At 34.6% G+C, this 24,347-nt stretch overlaps 1 protein-coding gene across 1 annotated transcript; it reads right to left on the reverse strand.

The window, feature by feature from the left end:
• Positions 1 to 343: 343 nt before the first annotated feature.
• Positions 344 to 18,391, reverse strand: LOC108331656 (cyclic nucleotide-gated ion channel 1). The gene is made up of 8 exons (XM_017566499.2): positions 18,118 to 18,391; positions 17,394 to 17,532; positions 16,481 to 17,048; positions 15,912 to 16,124; positions 13,490 to 13,779; positions 12,737 to 12,848; positions 1,970 to 2,206; positions 344 to 1,318 (listed from the first exon to the last, which is right to left on the reverse strand). Exons 2-8 carry the CDS (start codon positions 17,420 to 17,422, stop codon positions 620 to 622), a joined length of 2,148 nt encoding a protein of 715 aa, XP_017421988.1. The 5' UTR covers positions 17,423 to 17,532; positions 18,118 to 18,391; the 3' UTR covers positions 344 to 619.
• Positions 18,392 to 24,347: the final 5,956 nt, after the last annotated feature.

A 24,347-nucleotide genomic window follows, 5' to 3' on the forward strand; every position in this document is an offset into this window, starting at 1 on the left:
TTATTTACTTGTTTACAAGTATATTAAAAGTTGTTTATAGTCTTGTTGGTCTAACATCTAGAAATACCAGTAGTAATAGACATTTATTATTCTCTTACATAAAATCAGAGATGTTGTTCTTCTTAGCCACATTGAATAAATTTTCTTCCATTTGTCATTTATTTTCTTTACTTGGGAAAAAAAATGAGTAGAACATGTCGGGAAATATTCACCAACAATTTTTTAAAATAATAGTAACTTCTCCAAATGCAAGTAACACAGTAGGGACAACATTAAAATTATTATGGAAGATTTTCCCGTTTCATCCCATCATCCAACAAGCAGAAATAAAGAAATCAGGATGTGAAAAAATAGTTCATTTTGTGCTTCATTCACGAATGAAAAGACTTCTGCAACAATCGTATATTTATATGTATGATGTATATATATATATACAACTTCATAGTTTATATTTTATAGACATTACATGTTACACTAACTTACAAAATAAAACAAATAAACGAAATGCCATTTTGGCCCTCTATCAAAAAGGTCATTTTCATGTTAATATTTCCTTCACTTTCATCCTTTTTTCTTGTCTTGCAGAACCAGGCATCCGCAACCTATTATTCGTCGACAACTATTGTTCTTCGGAAGTAAAATCAGGCTCAGCAGGCTTCTGCAGCAGCATGGGTGATATTCTTTCGGGCAGCCTGGTCTTTCTTGTGCTATTTCTACGTAAAAGTCTGAGTGCATTAGCTGCAAACCTTGAAGCATATATTGTGGCACCTAGACTAGGTGAGCTACCACCTGCTTTGGCTAATGCATCTTGCAAACGATTCTCTTCTTCCCTCAGAGACTCTTCCAGCTTCTTTTTACTATAACGCCTCCACGCTGCTTGTATGAAACATGCAGCCCATGTACGCCATTGTTGTGAATAAAACCTGAAAGTGTGACGAAGCTGCTTACTATGAAGGCGCCGGAACTGTGAAGCAACAAACTTCAAGTCATCCGCTTTTAGAGCAAATGCTTCCACTTCTGAAAGAGTTTGGACAGTCCTAGTTGATATAGGAAGGTTGGATGAGGAGTGAGGATCTAAAGCCCATGTGAGAAGTTCCTCTCCACAAAAGTCACCAGCTTTGAGGTATTCAGAGTTAAAGAAGCCTGTTCTTCCACCATTAGTGGTTACAGTCAATAGCTTGCCGCGCATTATGAAGAGCATCTCATCAACAGGATCTCCTTCCCGGACAATGCAGCTTTCTTCTGTGTATAGCACTGGCTGGAGTTTGTCACACATTGCATCCAGAAGTTGCTCATCCATTTTCTCAAACATTGGCACCTTCAGTTCATGCAAGAGAAAGATTTAGTTGTTGCTAAAATATTACATGGAAAATCAACTACATCTTCATAGCTTCCAATAATAAATGATGTTGGTTTACTTTTCAAGGATTGTCTTAAAATCCATCCGATCGCCCCTCTTGATATATCTAAATATTTTGAATTAACAAGGGTTATGGATCCTTCTCCAGTACACCTAAATAGTTTAAGCACAACTACGTTCATCCTTTTCATCCTTCACCATAGAAAACTGCAGTGCTTCAAAATTACAAATGAAAACGTGCGCAAAACTCCTTTACAGAGTTTAGATGTACATACAACACATATTCAAACAAAATACCAGGAACAGAGGAGCAATTTGTATACAGATATATGGTAAAGCACCTGGATGTTATTCATTTAATCTACCTAGAAACAAAGTTCGAAAACTTCAGAATTTTATCAAATCAGTATTTCTGTTATATTTATTTGAGAATACCATACCTTCCTATCTTTGGATATTCTATTACGTTTTCACTGACCAAAAGCAACAATATATATGTACTAAAATAGACCAAGTAAATTTTCATTGTCAATAAAAAAAATATCAGTCACTGTAAAAGAACAATAGTAGCATGATATGAAAAGAAAACCAAGATATGGAGAGACTTACCCTCATCAGCAAAGCCAAGCAAAGATGACGCTTAATATCCCTTCTCAAATCCTTTGGAAGATCTCGGATCAAGTTGTCTTCATCAACACCTCTGGTTTCTTGCCATTTGTACTGCTCATGTCGTCTGATTCTTTCTCTCAGGCTGTCAGGGAGTAATCGATGAGACATCCACTGCTCAGCATCTCTCCTTTTTACTCTCATTTCCTCCAATCTGGTAGTCGTTGACTGCAAATATGTCTGTTCCAAAAAATATACAATTGAGTCCAATGTAGAAGAAAATTTGGCCCAAGTGTGAAACTAGTTTCAAACCAGAACAGAGATGAAAAAACGAACAAGGAGCAGAACTTTAGGATACATCTAAAATAGGATGAGAAAAGTTTGTTGCATAATTCTGGAAGAGGGAGAGCATTACAAATAGTTACTTTTTGGATGCCTACCTCGAGAGTACTATAATAACTTAATCTTCACCCTATTTCAGGCAATAGTCGTAGGCATAAGGTAATTAACAACACTTGAGAAACTGAAAATTATTAATGCAATGTTTTTCCTTAAAAGCCGCTGAAAAATAAGATTAAGACTCTGTTCCCTTGGGAAGAATATTTTCTCACGACCATATGTTATAGGACTTGTTAGATATATTGTGTTTTATGTTAATTAAGGAAACAGTCTCTATGTTAATTATGTTATTATAAATACATTAGCTTACGTGTATTTCCTACATATAATAGAGTAATCCTATATCTATTTTTTCTATATTTAACATCAGAACCATGATTTAGAGTCTCTCTTGACGAGATTTGTGTTTGTTGAACATATCATTCCATCCGCTATCGGACTATTACTGGACCACCCATTAATATATAATTTTACGTATTAGATGTATATACCTAAATATGGGAGGAGCGGGAAGTAGGGGTGGCAAAACAGGTTGGGCCTAACGGGCCAACATGTGTTAAAAAGAATGGGTCGGGTTGAAGATTTCACCCCATCAGCCCATTTTGGCCCGGCCCGTCTAGCCCATCAATTTGATAGGTCTATGTGGGCCAGCCCGGCCTAGCCCCAATTTTTTTAAATTAAAAATTAAAATAAAAAATAATTAAAAAGATTAATTTTTATATATTATATTTTTTAAAGGTGTAAATGTATAATAGTGTTGTAATTTAAATCCCTAACACTTACAAATTAAGTTCTAATTATTAGTTATAATAGGATAATTTAACATGTAAATGTAATAATTATTTTAAATTATCTAATTAAAAATATAAACTAATCAATTAAAAGTTATATGATTAAATATGATTTTATTATTCATTTATATGTATACAAAAAAAAGAAAAATTTAAATTTTTTGAAAAAGAATTAGAAAAAAAAAGTTAGCCTGTCTTGAGTTATCATTATTGGCTCCTTTCTGTGTGATGAGCCAACCCGACCCAGTCTATTTTTGATGGGCTACTAATGGGCTAGGCCAAAACGGGTTGGATTGACCCATTTTGCCATTCCTAGTTAGAAGTCCCACACCAACTAGAGATAATGCAAGTTTATAGTATTTAAGTGGGTGCAAATCTCACTTTACAAGCCGGTTTTGTAGAGTTAAATTAAGCTTAAAGACTACTTCTTAACATGATATCTAGAGCCTAAAGCTTTTAATAGTCAATATTTGAATTTTCAATTCATTGGGAGAGGATTTTCTTAGTTCTTGTCATACAATACTGGTTATTATCTGGGTAGCTATTAACTAATGAGGTCGCCTCCTTCTCCTCTTTCAGGATTTGTGCTTGTTGCCTTGATGGAAGAACCTTGGTCTTTTAGGGCTTTTCTCTCTCCATGGCTTCTTCTGCCTCTTTCACATACCAATTTTTTCTTTTCAATAAATTTCTCAAATGGTATGAGAATTGTCAGAACTCTAGTTCCACTACTTCTATTGCACGCACAGGTATATCTTTTGTTGTCCTAAGTCAACCTTCTTCTCTTAGACCTTGGATTCTTGACTCAGGTACCACAAATCACTCGTTACAAATCTTTGTTTTCTTCTTTATTTCTACAGATAATTTACTTACGTTTACAATGGTTGATGAGTCTTGGGTCTTATTTCATGGTGTTTGTATTGTTAATCTATTTTCATCTTTAACCATTGATAATGTTCTTTATGTTCCTGGGTCCCCCTTTAACTTATTATCCCTTAGTCGTCTAACCTGTTCTCTTGATTGTGTTATTTCTTTTACCAAAAATTTTACTTGTTTACAGGATTGGAGTTCATGACAGATAATTGGCACCGGATGTGAGTCTCATGGCCTTTATCATCTCTACCCTTCTACACATGTTAGCACAGTTATGGAGTCTTCATCTTTTCTCCATGCTCAGTTAGGTCATCCCAATCTTGTCAAATTGCAACAGCTTGTTCCTAGTTTGTCCAATTTATCTAATTTGTTGTGTGAGTCACGTTAATTAGGAAAACATAATCGTAGTTCCTTTCCTCGCAGTGTCTCATAATGTGCTTCGTCACCTTTTGCATTAGTTCACTCTAAAATTTAGGGACCTAATTGTGTTAAGTCTAGTTTAGGTTTTCAGTATTTTGTTACTTTGATTGATGATTATTTCATATGCACTTGGTTGTTTTTAATGAAAAATTGTTGTAAGTTATTTTCTATATTTCAATCCTTTTATAATGAAATTAAAACTCAGTTTGGGATTTCTATGCAAACTTTGCGAAGTGATAATGATTGTGAATACCTTTCCCATTCTTTTAAATATTTTATCGTTTCTCATGACATTCTTCATCAAATTTCATGTGCTTAAACACCTCAACAAATGTGGTGACTGAGTGCAAGAATAGACATCTTGTTGAAACAACTCGCACACTTTTAATTCATGGTGAGATTCCTCAACATATTTGGGGTGATGTTATTCTTACTGCATGTTATCTTATTAATCGCATGCTCTCTTCGGTTTTAAATAACAAAATTTCTCATTCTATTTTATTTCATCATGCACCTATACATCCCTTAGCTATTAAAGTTTTTGGATCTACATGTTTTATTCATAATTTTAGTTTTGATCTTGATAAGTTATCTCTTAGATCACATAAATGTGTTTTTTTAGGATTTACTCAAGCACAAAAAGGATATAAGTGTTTTTCTCATTCTCTTAACCGCTATTTTATTTCCGCATATATCACCTTCAATGAGTGTTCTTTTTACTTTAAGGGTCATTCTTCTTCTTCTTCTTATGTGTCTCCATTTATTACAGTTAATATTCTTGTTGTTTATGATCCTCTAGTTGTGCCTAGTCCACCGTTCGATTCTCCTCCTCCATTACCACTTCAGATTTATAGTCGAAGACATCGTTCCCAACAACCACCAAGCGACTCACTTCAAGTGCCAACTATTTTGTCTCCTCCAGCTCCAACAACTGATTCTGACCTTCCAATAGCTCTCTGTAAAGGTATACGTTCTACTCGTAAACCCTCTCCACATTATATTGCTGAGTTACCATAGATTATCTTCACATTTTCATACCTGCCTTTCATCTATTTCTTCTATGTCTATTCCTAAATCTGTCAGTGATGCCTTAGCTCATCCTAGTTGGCGTCAGGCGATGCTAGATGACCTAAGTGCACTTTAGAATAGTGGAACTTGGGAGCTCATCCCATTAGCGTAAGGGAAATCTGTTGTTAGTTGCAGGTGAAATTTTGCTATCAAAAATGGTTCTAATGGGACTATTGATCACCTCAAACCTCGACTTGTGGCCAAAGGTTACACACAAATTTTTGAATTGGATTACGGTGATACTTTTTCTACAATGGCAAAGATGGTTTCTATTTATTTAATTTTAGTCATAGAAACTCTTTAACAATGACATCTTTATCAAATATGTCAGCGATGCCTTAGTTCATCCTAGTTGGCGTCAGGCGATGCTAGATGACCTAAGTGCTCTTTAGAATAGTGACACTTGGGAGCTCATCCCATTAGCGTAGGGGAAATCTGTTGTTAAATGCAGGTGAATTTTTGCTATCAAAATTGGTCCTAATGGGACTATTGATTGCCTCGAACCTCGACTTGTGGCCAAAGGTTACACACAAATTTTTGAATTGGATTATGGTGATACTTTTTCTCCAGTGGCAAAGATGGTTTCTATTTATTTAATTTTAGTCATAGCAACTCTTTAACAATGACATCTTTATCAACTGGATGTCAAAAATTCTTCCCTAAATGGAGATTTACAAGAAAAAATTTATATGAAGCAACCTCACAAATTTATTGCTCAGGGGAAGTCTTCCGAATTGGTATGTAGTTTTCGCAAATCTTTATATGGCCTAACAGTCTCCTAGGGCCTGGTTTGGAAAATTTAGTAGCGTTTTTCAACAAATTGGTATGACTCGGAATAAGGCAAATCATTCAATCTTTTACCTTTATTCAAGTGCGGGATGCGTCTATTTGATAATATATGTTGATGTCATTATTCTTATGGGCAGTGACCACCATGACATCTCCCAGATGAAACAACACCTTCACCACCATTTTCAGACCAAAGATCTTGGCAAACTCAGATATTAACGATGGTATTGTTATATCTCAAAGGAAGTATGCATTAGATATTTTGGAGGAAACTGAGTTGATGAATACAAAATTTGTTGACACACCATGGATCCTAATACCAAACTCCTACTAGATCTGGGAGCGCCTATTTCAAATCCTAAGAAGTATAGAAGGTTGGTTGGGAAATTAAATTGCCTTACAATTTCTCATCTTGACATTTCCTTTGCAGTTAATGTGGTGAGCCAATTTCTCAATTCCCCATGTGAAGATCATTGAAATATAGTCATTCGTATATTAAACTACATTAAAGGATCTCCTGGAAACGGTTTGTTATATGGTTCCAATAACCATACAAAAGTTGTTTGCTATTCAGATGTTGATTGGACATGATCTCCTTTTGATAGAAGATCTACTTTTGGATATTGTGTCTCCATTGATGGTAACTTCTATTGGAAGAGTAAAAAACAAAGTGTTGTAACAAGATCTAGTGCAGAAGCAGAATATAGAGGTATGATCTCAGCCACTTGTGAACTTGTTTGGCTTAAGCAATTGCTTAGAGAGTTACAATTTAGACTGTCACTCAAATGACTCTTATATATGATTATTGTTGAAATGTATTATGCATATGTTACTGTGTAGCTACTGTGTAGCCCAACTTTGATGGTTGGGATTAATTCCCACCTACTACATACTCTATTTATAGAGTATCACACATTGTAATATATCATCAAAGAAATAAAAACTACTTATGTAGTTATTTAACATGGTATCAAGAGCGGGACAAAATCTAGCTTCTGTCATCTCCGTCACCATCGCCGCCGTCACCGCCGCCGTCGCCACCGCCACCGCCGCTGTCGCCACCGCCACCGCCACCGTCGCTGTCCACCGTCGCCTTTCCTCCGGCGAAGTCAAGGGTTAGGTTCGCCCTGAGAAGCGCGACCCAACCCTGGTGGTCGCCGTCTCATTCGTCGCCGCACGCTCCCACACGCGCCACCTTTCTCCGGCGACTCTCAGGCGCGTGCATCTCACGCGCCACCCTCCCGGTGTCAGAGCGACACCACGTCTCCACCAGTCGTCTCGCCTGAGCTCCCTGAGCGTGTTTAGGCACTTCGTTTTGTGTTCTGGTGTTTTTGTTCAAGACCTAGGGTTTTTCTCCCTAAAGCTATTTGTCTCTGTTTCAGTTTTTTTTTCAGATCTGGAATGGCTTCTTCTGGAATTAATTCTTCCTTCTCTGCAACTCCTATCATTACATCTGCAAAGTTGAATTGGAAAAATTATTTGTCATGGTCTTCTGCGGTGGAATTATGGTTTCTTGGTCAAGGACACCATAATCACCTTGAACAAGATGCATCTATGGTCTCGGAGGAAGAAAAACCCCAATGGCAGAAACTAGACTTCCAGTTATGTGCTGTGTTGTGGCAATCGGTTGAACAAGAAGTTCTAGATATAATGAGACCTTACAAGACTTGTTTCTCTTTTTGGAAAAGAGCTCAAGATATTTTTGCTAATGATATACAAAGACTTTTTGATGCAACCGAAAAAGTATCCTCTCTCAAACAAGTCAATCACGATATGATTTCTCATATAGCAAAGGCTAGAGCTGCAGTAGAAGAATTAAAAACATTCTTCGTAGCTGATTCATTAGAAAGTATTAACAAAAGACTTGACAAGTATTACATGGTCTTAATCCTTAGAAGTTTGCACTCTGATTTTGATCATGTCCGTGATCAAGTTTTAGCAGGAGATCAAATCCCGTCAATGGATAATTTGGTTACTCGACTCCTTCGAGTACCTACTTTAGTGAAAGAAGGGAATTCAACTGATGTTATTGAAACTGCAGCAATGGTAGTTCCACAAGGAAGAGGAAGAGGTAGGAGTACTCAAGGAGGTCGTGGAGGTCGAAGTGGGCGTGTGCAATGCTCATACTGTAAGAAAATTGGCCATACCCAGGAAAGATGTTATTCTTTACATGGTTTTCCTGATAAAACTGTGCAGGTGTTTAGATCTGATAATCCAGAAGCTAAAATTTCCGACGAAGAATATCGAGAATTTTTGAGGTACAAATCTGAAAAATCTACCAATCTTGATCAATCATCCTTAATGTCAACGGCATGCATTTCTCAAACTAGAGAAAGTCAAAATTCATGGATACTTGATTCAGGTGCTTCAGATCATCTCTCTGGTAACCTTCCTTCATTTTACTCCATTTCCTCTCAAAAAATTCCTAATTTAATTACTGTTGCCAATGGATCCAAAGTAGCATCTCAAGGAATTGGCAAAGTTTCATTATCTCCTTCCTTAAATTTAAATTCTGTTTTGTACATTCCTCATTGTCCTTATAATTTAATCTCTTTAAGTCAATTGACTCGTTCACTAAATTGTTCCGTAACTTTTACTGCAAATTCCTTTGTTATACAGGAACATGGAACGGGACGTCTGATTGAGGAAGGACGTGAGTCACGGGGACTTTATTATCTAAAGCCTAGTTCATCTGTTTCCTGTCTTTCAACTTTATCTCCTAAACTTTTGCATGATCGTTTAGGTCACCCAAGTTTGTCTAAATTAAAAATGATGGTTCCAAATCTTAAAAACATTAGTGTCTTAGATTGTGAGTCTTGTCAGTTAGGGAAACACGTTCGATCTTCCTATCCAAAGACATCTGAGACACGATGTAATTCTGCTTTTTCCACTATTCACTCTGATATTTGGGGACCAAGTCGTGTTACTTCCTTTGGTTTTAACTATTTTGTTACCTTTATTGATGAGTTCTCTAGATATACTTGGGTTTATCTAATGAAAGAGAGATCTGAACTTTTAGACATATTTATGTCCTTTTTTAATGAAATTCAGAACCAATTTGGAAAGACAATTAAAATTCTCAGGAGTGATAATGCCAAAGAATATTTTTCTAGTAAACTCTCATCCTTTTTATCATCTAAAGGAATCTTACATAGGTCAACATGTCCTCATACTCCACAACAAAATGGTATAGCTGAAAGAAAGAATAGACATCTCATTGAAACTGCACGTTCCCTGATGTTAAATACTAATGTTCCTATTCATCATTGGGGGGATGCTGTCCTCACTGCCTGTGTTTTGATAAATAGGATGCCTTCTTCTTCTCTTGATAATAAGATTCCTTACTCCATAATTTTTCCACACGATCCTCTATATCATGTCTCTCCACGTGTGTTTGGGAGTACCTGTTTTGTTCATAATGTCTCTCCTGGTCTTGATAAACTTTCTCCAAAGTCTATTAAGTATGTCTTTTTAGGATATTCTCGTCTTCAAAAAGGATATAAATGTTATTCTCCCTCAACAAAAAGATACTATATGTCTTCTGATGTCACATTTTTTGAAGATACACCCTTCTTCACGTCCTCTAAGCAAGAATGTTCATCTGTTCAAAACATGCTTCCTATCCCATCATGTGATCCCTTAGTCATTCCTACTTCTCCAGTTCCCAATCACACTCAAAATGCAGATGACATTATTCAACCACCTCCTCCCTTGCCTGAAGATCCTCAAGACTCAGCTCCTTCTTCACCAGATTCCCAGACCATGGATCCTTCACCCTCTGTTGAATCTGATCAGGCTTGGCCTATTGCTCTTCGGAAAGGTATTCGATCAACTCGTAATCCTTATCCTGTTTATAACTTTTTAAGTTACCATCGTTTGTCTCCTACCTATTTCTCCTTTGTTTCCTCTCTTTCTAACATCAAAGTTCCTAATAATGTTCGTGAGGCACTTGATCACCCTGGATGGCGACAAGCCATGATTGATGAAATGCAAGCACTAGACAATAGTGGTACTTGGGAACTTGTATCTCTTCCTCCTGGTAAGAAACCTGTGGGATGTAGATGGGTTTATGCTATTAAAGTTGGTCCTACTGGTGCAATTGATCGGCTAAAAGCTCGTCTAGTAGCAAAGGGATATACTCAGATTTATGGTCTCGATTATTGTGATACATTTTCTCCTGTAGCCAAAATCAGTAGTGTTCGTCTTTTTCTTGCCATGGCTGCCATTCGACAGTGGCCACTTCATCAACTGGACATTAAAAATGCCTTTCTTCATGGTGATCTGGAAGAGGAGATATACATGGAGCAACCTCCTGGATTTCGTCGTGCTGCTCAGGGGGAGTCTAATTTAGTTTGTAAATTACGTCGTTCACTTTATGGTTTGAAACAATCACCTCGAGCTTGGTTTGGTAAATTTAGTCGTGTTGTGCAACAATTTGGATTGACACGATGTGAAGCCGATCATTCAGTATTTTATGGGCATTCTACTCCTAACAAATGTGTTTATCTTATGGTCTATGTTGACGATATTGTGATTACAGGAAATGATGTTGCGAGTTGCTCAATTAAAAGATCACTTGTTCAACCACTTCCAAACCAAAGACCTAGGTCGGTTGAAATACTTCCTTGGTATTGAAGTGGCACAATCAAAAGAAGGAGTCGTCATTTCACAAAGAAAATATGCCCTTGATATTTTGGAGGAAACAGGTCTTACAGATTGCAAGCCTATTGATAGTCCTATGGACTCAAATCAAAAGTTAATGAGAGACCATGGTGAACTTTTCTCAGATCCAGAAAGATACAGAAGGTTGGTGGGAAAACTAATATATCTTACTATACAAGACCTGACCTTTCCTATCCAGTGGGAGTTGTGAGCCAATTTATGCAAAATCCACATATTGATCATTGGAATGCTGTAATACGCATCCTTAGATATGTAAAAGGGAATCCAGGACAAGGAGTGTTATATGAAAATAAGGGAAGTTCTGAGGTAGAAGGATATTGTGATGCAGATTGGGCTGGTTGTCCAAATGATCGGAGATCTACCACAGGATATTGTATACTCCTTGGAGGCAATCTTGTATCTTGGAAAAGCAAGAAACAAAGTGTTATTGCTCGATCTAGTGCAGAAGCAGAATATCGTTCTATGGCCTTGGCTACCTGTGAACTCATGTGGATCAAACAATTCCTTCAGGAATTAAAATTCTGTGAAAATAAGACTATGAAGTTGTATTGTGACAATCAAGCAGCTCTTCACATTGCCTCCAATCCAGTGTTTCACGAAAGAACAAAACACATAGAAGTTGATTGTCATTTCATCAGAGAAAAGCTATTGTCCAAGGATCTCATTACAGAATTTGTCAGTTCTAATGAACAACTTGCAGATATTTTGACTAAGTCTTTAAGAGGGCCCAGAATTCAGTTTATATGTTCCAAGCTTGGTGCATATGATCTATATGCTCCAGCTTGAGGGGGAGTGTTGAAATGTATTATGCATATGTTACTGTGTAGCTACTGTGTAGCCTAACTTTGATGGTTGGGATTAATTCCCACCTACTACATACTCTATTTATAGAGTATCACACATTGTAATATATCATCAAAGAAATAAAAACTACTTATGTAGTTATTTAACAATTATCAAGCTACTCTTCATATAAGTTCTAATTTTGTCTTTCATGGGAAAACCAAACACATTGAGATTGATTGTCATTTCATTCGAGAGAAGATTGTATCTAAAGATATCAAGACTGAGTTTGTCAACTCAAATGATCAGTCAACAAATATTTTCACTAAGTCTTTACGGGTACCAATACTTGATTATATTTATAACAAGCTTGGTACATACAATTTATATGCACCAGCTTGAGAGGGGAGTTTTACTATATTCAACATTGTATTAGAGCTATGAGTTAGAACCTATCTTAGTGTGATTTGTGTTTGTTAGACATATCATTCCACCCGCTAACTCCGATACCATGTTAAGAAGTGGACTTTAAGCCTAACTCAACCCCACAAAACCGGCTTGTAAGGTGAGGTTTGCACCTACTTATATACTCTAAATTGGCCTTATCTCTAGACGATGTGGGACTTCTAACAACAAAAAATTGATAACGACCTCTACTTCACTGGTACAAACCAGAAGTTAGAATTCGACAAGAGCTAATGCTCCCCAAAAGATACAATACTGCACATTTATAGAAGTGCTCTAATAATAATAGCAAAAATTAATATATGATGTCTTGTTTCATGAGGTGCCAAGGAGGAAATCTTAATTAACTAACAATAAACTAACTTAAAGCACCAAAAAACTGCTATTGTAAAGAAGTTGAGGGAGACAGATCACAGGAGTAGAATATGCATTTTATTCCAAAATCAACAAATAGTGCTGCTAGCCAGTATCGCTTGATTAAAAAAGAATATTTGACACCAACCTGCATATTTCCAATGAGGAATGCAAATAATACCAAACCAGCAATTGAAATGAAAATTGCAAAGCAGATTTCCCAAACATAGGTACTTGTTGCAAGGTTCTGACCAAGAGAACTGTAATAAACGGAAGAATATAAGTAGAATGTCAAATAACTTAGTAAAAACATAACAAAATAAAAATTCAAAACATATTAACATGCGACTTTGAAATTGATGATTGACTGACAACTTTAACAATCCCTCATCTCACAATCCTGTTATTAAACAAATTTAAAACTGAAGATAAAACCATTTCCACTTCTAGGCACCAAATCAGAAGTCATCCAACATTTACGTGATTAAACATTATTCAATTTGTCATTTAAAATTAATGGCATTTTAATAACTAGAATAATCTAAGATGAATCAGATTTCCACTTTATTCACAAACATTTCGTGCCCCAACACAAACCCTCAAAACCATATGTTTTAACACAACCCTTGGGAAAAGATGCATTTACTGAATGTATGCACACTGAAAGGTAGAATACTTTAATCCAAGGGATGCCAGCAAACAGAACTATAAGAAATAATTCTACACTATGAGCAAGCAGACATATTGAGTCCAAACACAGCTACAGATTCACTGCATAACACTAATATCTGACATTAACTTAAATTGTGTTTCAAGTAAATCATGAACATGTTGCAATGTATGACTACTGCATAATCTTAAAATTAATAGCATTAAATAAAAGATAATCAATAAAGCACACCTCAAATTTCGTAGGCCCCACCAAAAACAATAAAAGAACTTCTGTGGGAAATCTCTTGACTCCACAACTCCAGATTGAAGGGCATCAAGAAATATTCCAAAATTAAAGAGTGTTGTATTTTGGTCCAGTATTGGGCAAGAAGCATTCAGGAATACTGAAATAGAGCCCAAAACTTGATGATTATCACAATACATAGCTTCTGTGTTACATGTGCTATTTCCTCGACACGCATCTTGCCAGCATGTGGTTTCTCTTTCTATAGAAAACAAGTACCAAAAGGCACCAATAACCTACACAGAGGCAGATGACATCATTAATTTTCATTATTAGTGAGATCATTTTCACAAAAATTAGTGCAACGATGATAAGAAATCTAAATATGCTACATTGGGAACCAAAATAGGAAGGTGCGGATATTCCAGTTTGAAACAACATGTAGTGGACCTAAAAACCATGGATACAAGGCGCAGCATCAATAGAAGGACACTAGTATGAGAGTGTCCAACAAAGGAATTGAAATTATACGGGTATGGGTACAGAGGGAAGAAAAAGAGATAATAGAGACTAAATAGTCTGATATTGATATTAAGTTGAAAATGATATCAAATGATGTGTTAGAAAACATAAAACACTAATCCTTACTCGTACCAACCAATACTATATCACACCAATTACCTATAAATTACAACTTATTAGCTTAACCTTTAAGCTTGTAACCACTAAACCTTTGTAAACATAAAAATATAATATGCAGTCCAAGTAAGAGAATGTAAAGGCAACTAAAGGATGCTGGATACACTACAGAGATAGTGTTGATGGAAAGACAACTTTGTAGAATGGCTGGGATGACCATCAACATAAATATCCTCATAAACCACTAGTGAAAACGGGATAAGAGAGCCATTTGATAGTAAAAGAACAACATAGTAAAACAGCCATGAAAATAGGAAGCTTGTGATGAAACAGTGTTGACTGACATCTAGACAGCAGTGGATGATGACAACAAACGGTGGAGCATGAGAAAGGCCAAAATATTTATCATAATGTATAAATTAAATCTAATGGTTTTGAAAATATCATCTCGTATTGATGATTTTAAGGATTTAATAATGCTATTTAAATATTAACTTCTTTTTTTAAATTAATTTCCTCTTATGGTTGAAGAATTTATCCATACACTTTTTTGTAAAAAAATAAGAATTCACATAAGCAAAAATCTATGAATTTTTCAATAAATTTAAGGAAATAATCATATTTTTCTCAAAATCATAATAAATTTACGAAGTGTCACAAGAAAATAACAAAACTCTCAGAAAAATATTCATGAAAAATCTGTACTCAAGGAATATCCCCAGGTCCAAATCACATGATATAAGTTAGCCTATACAGAAAAACGATATAAAAGTCACAGAAAAAAAGAGTTCAAGAATGCAAAAAAAGAAAAAAGATTTATAGTATGAAAGGACAACTGATAAATGTAGTTAATATGAGAAAAGTGTTTTTTTAATGCTTAAACAAACATGAGGGCTGATGTTATCAAAAGCAAAAAAAATTAAAAGTGCAAAATCAACATAAAAATGACTACACCAATAATAATGAAAATAACTAAATATTACCTTCAGTTAAATTGCTGTTCTACTTTCAATGACAAAATAATTTATAATTGAATAACAACATAAAAAATATTTGAAAATATAAATAGGAAATTATCTAAGTGCCAACTAAATATAGATAATTTTTAATATATACAAGCACATGAACATAAGTATAGCACACAAACACACGTATACGTATACATATGTATGTATGCATCCATATACATGGATTAAAAAGTTTTGGGGTCCATGATCCCACTGACACTATGAAGCACCACCTTCGCAGATGGCAGAAACCACTGAAGGAGATGGAAGAAGCACAAATAGCAACGGATTAACCAAAAACCAGTGATGAAACACAACAAGGGAAGCAATTAAATGGAAGGAGAAAAAATTATCTGTGGAAATAAAGTGAAGCCGTAGATTATAGCCATAGCATGATGTTTTAAATTTGTTACAAAACATAAAACACTAATCCATACTTCACTAAACATGAGACTACAATCAAAATATGGAAACACATGATTGCAGAACATAAGCTTAAACCACATTAACAAGAGATTACAAAGTATTTGTAACCTTACGAAGTATTTGTGCCTATCAAACTTTACTTGTTTGATCTAGTGATTTAGCAAAATAAATTCACGATACAGTCAAACAGAAACAATAAAAACAGATTTAGGCTTTAGAAAAAAAAGACCAATGATCTCAGAAACAGAATACATAAAATAACATAAATAATAAATTTAGTGCAAAGCAATAGAACAAAAATATATTGTCAGTAATATTTACAAGAAAAAGCAAAAAACGACTGAGCATAGACGTACATGACTTGCTAGCATGTACAGAAAGAGATTGAATGCAGCTCCAGCCCAAGCTGTTTCAGTGAGGATGCCAGAGGTCCTAGTAACTTCTTTATATAATGGAATTAATCGCAAAAATCGTGGGATGTACTGGAAGAAGACAATAAATTTCAGCAAGGTCTTTGTATTCAGTGATTCAGAGCCCCTCAACTTGGGAATGATAATTAGAATTGCCACCTAGCAATATAAGAGCAAGTTTTGAGTAAAAAAACATTGAATTAACTCAATAAAATAGGTTTTTTTTTTTTATTTCTAATTTAAACCCACAATCTTGGAGGGATTGACTTAATCACTAATTACAATATATCTTCTGAGTGAGTCCACATGTTTTGCGCTGTACTTTATAAATGTAATCATTTGGTACATTAATGACTGCAAATCAAGTCAACTTCCTAGAGAGAAAGAACGTGAAAACAAAAGTTGTTTTATGTTCATACACGAACTTGTCAACCCATAGTTCTTCAACATTTACTGGATGTAGATGTAAAAAAGATGAAAGTCAAAAAGTCCAACAACAAAAAGAGTTTCCTTACCTGCGGGAGGGGAAGAACGGCAAGAATGTCAATTAAGAAGTATGATGATAGATACCGCATTGCTATTACCCAAGTATCTTCAACCAAAACACCTCTTCCAAATACTCGAGAAGAGGGAGCAATGAATCCGGTACGAAATTGGAAAATTATATGGATTATATAAAAAATATCAGAGAAAGATCTTAAAACAGTTGCTGTAATTTCCATTTTTCTGTCCAGAGAAAGACATTTATTGTTATCATCGATCACCGGAACATAGAAGAACAAAGGATCAAGTGACACAGCAATAAGACATGATAATACAAATATCTTATTCCACTTTTGAAGGAAAGGACCCTGGGGATCAAGAATTTTCTTTCCAGAACTAAAACTTCCAGAGAGAACTCTGTTATAGGGAAGAGATTTGAATGATTTTCTAAATCTCTTCATCCCCTCTGAACTGGATTCCAAACCCCTTTGAAACTTCTCAGAAACTGAATTTAGTGTATTCTTGACTCCCCCTGGGCGTTCTACATGAATTGCAGGAGAGCTGCTCTCAGAATCCTTCTCTGAATTCCAATCACGAAATCTAAACATCATGGAAACAATAAAAATCAGTCCATGATTAAGCACCCGATAAACAAGATGTCCAAAGCAGTGGCAATAACACCATGAAATGAACACAGGCAAAAAAGTGATTATTAGGAACACAAATTCTGAAAGAGGGTAACAATTTGAATTTTTTAAAGCATATTGATATTGAAGAGTGGTGACTGAAAAAGTGTTTCCAAAAGTTGGGAACAACAAGAGAGAAGCCTTTACTCCCAACCAAGCATGAAACACCTATATTGAATCCAATGACAACTACAATGCTTCCGAAATACCACAAACAGCACAACAGAGGATAAATAAAGGTATGCACCATTAAACTAACCTAACAAATTTGTCTTGCTGAAAATTCATCACTGTAGCCCAGTTCAAGAACAAGGTAGAATTCGACAAATAAGTGGCGCGCAAGTGTCACAGGACAGTGAATAGCTCCTTCATACACCTCAAAATCTTACCGCCTACTCCTGAAATAATGAAAAACAAGAGAGACATCCTAAGTAGATAGTCCAATTGTCAACCAAAACAAAAAAAAACCGACCCATCCATAGCAATATCAACAGGGTAAAATAGCCACCCAATCACCTTGCCATAGATTGATCCGAGGAAAACAAAAATAGTCAAAAGCGTAATAAATTCATATCTTCAGGAAGACAACAAACTCAAACAACCTAATAAAACAGCATGACAGCCAGAACTATAGTTTCCTCAAATTTAGCAGCACATACAAACACACCAGTACACATCACAAAATGGACGGTTACCGAATGTTCAGGAGTTGAAAAAACAGCATATCATTCATTAATCAGGACAAAATTCCAAGTACTCAATTAACAACAATGATTCCGCAAAAGCGAAATGGATCAATATCCCATATCCTTGTACAAATTAAATAACCTAATTAAGTGAATTGTGAAATTCGCAGCCAAATTGAAATAGAAGAAAGATAAATAATTAAGAGTAGTTGGAGAGCAAGAAAAAAGTCAGAGATGATTGAAGAAAAAAATCACATAGAAAGTGGTTGAGAGAGAGAAGATGGTGAAGACGAGTACCGAAAGGAGAGTAAGGAAGTGAAGAGCGTTGAAAGTAGTTGCAGTGAACATGAGATTGATTGTGATTGAGGATTGGAAAGAAAAGATTGTAACTGTGTGTGAGAGAGAGAGAGAAAGGAAGAAGAAGAGAAAGAAGGTTCGTGGAAAGCGGGAAAGGGTGATGGTGTTATAGACATCGATGGATGAAGAGACAGTTGGTGTTGAGAATGGAAGGAAGAGAGTCTTGTCTGTCGCGGGACCCACTCACTCTCTTATGTTTGTTTTTTTTAACCTTAATTATTATTAATCCTCGGCCATGGTCATTGGTAGTTATGGTTGGTAACAGTGGTAGACTGTGTGTGCCTGGTCAACACTTTTACGCCCTGTACTTCATTGCACATTGCCTTATCAGAAACTCCAATCTTACCTTGTAAAACTTCGCTAATACCACCATGTTCCAAAAAATTTAATTATTCATGCAATACAAGAAATTTAAAATATTAATAATTCATATTGTTTTATTCATCTACATGTATAAAGAAAAACCTAGACAATTAATTTTCTATGAGAAGATTAAACATAAAACATGGAACGTATATATAGCCTAATAGTATTTAAAGTAAAGTTTAATTTATTTTTTTATGAAATGTTGTTTATATTGTTCACAAGCATAGTGTTCTTTGATGACTGAGGGAAAAATCTGTCAAAAAAATTTCAGGAATGAAATGTTGTTTAGGCATGTTTGTTATATTTTTTCGATGTAATATTATGTTGACGTTAAATTTGGAATGTTAGATGAAGTCGTATGAATATATTTTTGTGCTCAACCTCAGAAAAATAGACCTTCCTTCTTCTTTTTCTTATCTTAATTCATACGTTGATATCCACTAATTAATGAAGTTTTTAAAGTAAAAAAGAATTAAACTGTCTTTCATTGAGTAGACTACTTTGAAATTTTCCATGCTAAATAAAATGACAAAAGAGTGCACGTAGATAGCGTAAGAGTTATTTATTTACTCAATGTATAAAAAGTCAACAGATAGCTACATTAAACAATGAAGAGATTGGCAACTGGTTTGAGGTTAATTATGTGCTATTTTCTGACCAACCCAAAAGGTGCATAAGAAAAATCCTACAAAATAGATAAAATAATTATGCTTAATATGTTTTTTATTTTTCATTTTTATTGGAAACATTTATATTAAAACAGTTATTTATTGTGGTTGGATAATTATTTCCATCCAGTCATTGACTTTAACTAATAAGAAGGGCCGATAGATTTAGATTTTCGGTTGATCATTACGTTGACTATTTCAAGTTTATAAAAATTAAATAAATTATTTTTTCTTGTAGACAAGGAGTTTCTCCTTTCACCTCCAAGCCTTCTTTGTACAGTTTCAACTTTTCAAAGAATTTAAAATATAATTTTTTGGTAAAAGCATTTTTATCGAAGTAAATTTTTTTATTACTTTTCTCTTCTCTCTCTACTCTTAAATTTGCTCATGTTGTCCTAGTAGCCACTATAATCCCATTGCATTGCAACCCTAACTTCACTTTTCTTTATTCTATACACATTGCAATGAAACCAAGCCTTGCACTCCTCTTCTTAGCTCTATCACTTTTTCATTTAGTCTGAAGCTAGTGAAGCTTTATACGTCCAAGCCTCTTCTTCTTCATTGCACGAACCAGCGACGCACTAGCTAAGCATTTGTTTTGGATTTCATTAAGATGTGTTTGACTTTCATATGTTTGGTTTTGATTTCAATTTACACTCTAAATGCATAGAATATATGTATGTTTGTGATTGAAATCTGGTTACGGTTGATGTAAAAATCGAGATTCGAAATCTACAAAGCCTTAACTAGTTTTTAAAATTTGGTTAAGGCTTTGTTAGATTTTGAAATTTGACACAAACTTAATCAGATTTTAAAAAATTTGGTTGAACCTGCACCAAATTTATAAAGTCGTCAAAGTCTTAACCAAATTTCAAAATCCTACCCAAACTTAACAAGCTATCGAAATTTGGTAAAACTTTTGTTGAATTTCAAAATTTGTTTATGTCATTATCAGATTTTGAAATCTGACAAAATTTTAACTAGATTTCAAAATTTGGTAAAAGCATAAATGAATTTCGAAAGCCGGTTAAGCTTATATCGGATTTCAAAATCTGTTTAAACTTTTACAGCTTCAGAATCCGATAATATGTTTTTTTTCGTGGTTTTTTTATTTTTTATTATATTATTTTTCAAAAAAAATTGTTTTTTTTTTAATTTTACTATTATATTTTGTTGTTTGGATTTTTTTTCTGGTTTAGTGTTTTAACATTATATCATTTTGTTTGTCATGGATATGGCAATAACACGAGGTACATCTTATTATCGTGGTGAAAGTTTAGCATAAGGTGAACGGAAAAGGAGACCTACCGCATCAACTTGTAGAGGACATACTGAAGAAACTGACACTAGTAAAAAATAAGGATTTTAACTCGCGCATTGGACACTGATTTAGTTGTAATCGAAGCAAAAAATGGTGCGGTGACTTTTTTGTAATTATTGCAAACGCTCGATTCAAAAAGAATCGATGCCTAAAATTGGCGCGATGACATTTTTGTAATTATCGCGCAAAGGTATATGCCTCGGTTCAAGAAGAATCGATGCCTAAAACTGGGCGGTGAAATTTTTGTAATTATCGCGCAAAGGTATATCCCTCGGTTATTTAGAGAACTGAGGCATAAAATAACTGAATTTTTTTTAGAGGGTTTAGGCAACGGTTCTTTATAGAACCAAAGCCATAGACCCTTATTGCCTCGGTTAAAAAAATAACCGAGGTAATAACATGTTTTTTAGGTTAAATTTCGCAAACGAGTCTCTTGAACATTTGAAACATTTGTAAACTCCTTTGCGTCGTTGTTGCTCTCTCCACGCCTTCCAGACCATCATCTTCAATTTCTTTCATTTTTTCTTTCATTTTTCCTTGATTAATTGTTTCTCTACCATTGTCTTTCATTTTTACTGATTAATTTTTTGCACATGTGCTCTTTGGATGTTTATTTCGTTTTGTTTCAGCACAAAAGCCACCTTCAACCTTCAAGGTTAGTTTCATTTTAAGTTTTTGACGTTTTCGTTTTGCAAAGTTTGAAAAAAAACATTTTTTTTTGTAAAAATAGAAAACGATTAACCGGAGTGAAAGTTAGAGTCTTTTTAAGATTTACAATGCAAATATTTTTTAAAGTTCATATTACAGGTTTGTTTCTAGGTTTGTGTTCTTGTATATATGCTATGGAATGTTTGCAAAAATGAATAATTTTTTTTTTAAAAAAATACTTTAGACAGTGGTTCTAGACCCCAACCGAGGTCATAGACCCTTAAATTAATTATTTTTAAGGGTTTACGGCCTCGATTCAAACCAGAACCGAGGCAATAATCATAAGTTTTTTACTTTAGTTTTTGAACCGAGGTCAAAAGTACGAACTTTTTACCTCGCTTGAATATACCTCGGTTCTGTAATCGCGGTCATAAACCTAAAACAATCGAGACAATAGCTCTTCGTTGCACTAGTGTGATATTTATGTTCACGATGAGCATGATGTTATTAAACATCAAGAGCATGTTTTTGAGTAGGATAATGTTGCTCAACAACAAGAGAAAGTAGGTGGATTTTCAAGAGGTCCACACAACACATCACTCTTGACTCACTATATCGAACACGTTGCATATGTCTTGTGGTAGGATCAGGTTAGTACAATACTTGAATTTTAATTAGTAATGAGTAGTTTTAATTAATTTTATATTATTTGTTTTTTTGTATGATCGAGAAGAGATCAAGTTGATATCCGATGGGCAAAAATAAATAAATTTGGACATAAGGCAATTGAACATTTTATTTTGAATTCTGAGTTAATGCCCCTAGTTGATATTTCATATGGCTACGACGAAAAAAGTTTGATATTGACGTTTGTTGAGAGATGAGATTTTGGGACAAACACTTTACAACTCCCGATGGGTAAGATGATAGCTACACTAAATGACGCGTCGTCGCTGCTTCATCTAGATATAGTGGAGCAATTTTGTGAAATTGAGGTTGGAAGTTAAAGAAGCTTGGTTTGTTATTGTCGAGCTTTTGGACGTGGACAGCGATAGGGTTGGAGATGAGATAATAGAGGCAAATGGTTCCAAAGTTAGGCTAAGCTGGTTTAGAGATATTTATAATAAGTGTTGTGAGCAACAATAGTGGGAGTGCACCGCATGAGCATACTTCTTACATATAGTTAGATGCATGTGGTGGGTATGCGTGGGGCTAGGGATGACAACGAGTCGGACATGAAGAATGTCTTTTTGCAACCTGACTCACAACAAAACAAATCACTCGTTACCTATCCTCCTACCCGCTCAATACTCGTTCAAAAAATACTTACAAGTATTTTAAAACCCGCAAGTACCTGTGGATACTTATAAATATTAAAAAAATATATTTTATAAATTTTTAAAATAAAATTTAAATAAAATTACAAAAAGAAATATATAAAATATAATATAAATTAAAATTTAATTTTAATTAAATTTAACGTATTAAAATATATATTAATTTTAATTAAATTTAATTTAATAAAAATATAAATTAATTTTTTATTTTAATTTTTTGCGAGTAATGGATATTCGTGGGTACGAGTAGTATGATACTTGCACTCGACCCGTTGATAAGCGGGTGTTAAAATACTTGTTACCCGCGAATAATAAATATTTGTAGGTATTAACTATTTGTCGCAGATTTTATCCGTGGATATTTGCGGGCACGGTTATTTTTGTCATCCCTACGTGGGACGTTGGTACACTAGTCCACATATACGAGCAACTTGAGGATGCTAGCTTTGTTGAAACCAAACAAATGGTTGGATATTATACTCTTTTACTGGTCTAAATATTCTTGCATTTTGATTTCATTTATTTTTGCAATATATACTAAGATTTAAGTAATGTTTTGTAGATTTAGATTTATGATCACTTCCCTGAGATGAGAATGAGACATGTGCTACCCACTAAAGATGAAAACAGTCCTTGTGCAACACACTGGTTGATAGAGAGACAAGTTTGTAGCCTACTTGAGGTCATGCCATATTTGAATGGACTGACGTATGACACGGTCATTTGGGGCCTAGTGAATTAACTCATCATGTGACGAAAATATTTTATTAGTAAACTTGTTTGTGTAATCTCCATCCGCCACTTCATTGATTAAAGAAGAAAAATCGAACACAAAACTCAAATTTATTTGTGAATCCATAAACTCAAATGAATATTAGTCCATATTAAAATATTAAACACCTCTAATAAACATGTTTATACTCAATACCTGACTTAATACTAATAATAATATTAATAGTTGTCGATACCAAATTTCGTCCGGATTGGTTTTTGGTTTTATTGTATTATGTTCTATGTTTTTTAATTTACCTATTTTCATTTTTATTTTTAATTTTTTTTAATTTTTATTGTATTTTGATTATTTTTATTTTTATTTTTATTTTTATTTTTATTTTTGTTTTTACTTTTTATTTTATTGTTACTTTTGTTTTAATATAATTGATATAGTTAAGAAAAAGACAAAACGAAAAAAAGAAGAAAAGAAAAAAGGACGAAACGTGGAAGAAAGAGGAGGTTGGTTGAAAGAAAGGGGATGTGTGTGCAAAAAAGGAAGGATGTTTTTTTTGGTTGGGAGAGAGGGAGCAAAAACGTAACAGAGGCAAGGAGGTTTTGGATTAGGGGAAGGGGTTGGACGAAGAAAATACGGTTAAGAATTTGTTTGAAAAAGGCATTATTCTCACCTCACTAAAGAAAAAAAAAAGAACACATAGGGGAAAGCATTAGGGGAGGGGATCATTTTTAAAGACTACTACGACCTAAGAAAAATGGATAGGCTCCTCACCCAATCGGGACGATCCCTTGCTACAACATCCATTATTCACCTGTAAAGAACAAAGGAAAGCCAACCAAAAGAGGGGAAGAAGACATCAAATACACCAAGCTGATAATAGCAAACAGAGCTCCAAGAGGTAAGCACACCTCGCACTTGTGTCATCATATATAATTGAGTAAGCTTGCTGCATTGGGTACTCCAGTTTATGCTTGTTGTTGATCTGCTTGAGTATGATGTTGTTGTGCGAATACTCCCTTTTCTCCATCATCATCCAATGCGTACAAATTTCTTCTTTAACCTGAAACCTCTAGTTGCATTTTTTGTTAATGATTTTTACC

The sequence above is a fragment of the Vigna angularis genome, chromosome 4 (genome assembly GCF_016808095.1).
Source record: "Vigna angularis cultivar LongXiaoDou No.4 chromosome 4, ASM1680809v1, whole genome shotgun sequence".
Lineage (NCBI taxonomy): Eukaryota > Viridiplantae > Streptophyta > Magnoliopsida > Fabales > Fabaceae > Vigna > Vigna angularis.

Bases quoted from the DNA above. Each gene is read 5' to 3' on its own strand.
- LOC108331656 (XM_017566499.2), bottom strand. From the start codon at position 17,422: ATGAATTTTCAGCAAGACAAATTTGTTAG. The intron at 17,049-17,393 runs GTTAGTTTAATG...CATGATGTTTAG, and splicing joins CAGCAAGACAAATTTGTTAG to ATTTCGTGATTGGAATTCAG. The intron at 2,207-12,736 runs GTTGGTGTCAAA...TTTTTGGAACAG, and splicing joins TCCTCATTGGAAATATGCAG to ACATATTTGCAGTCAACGAC.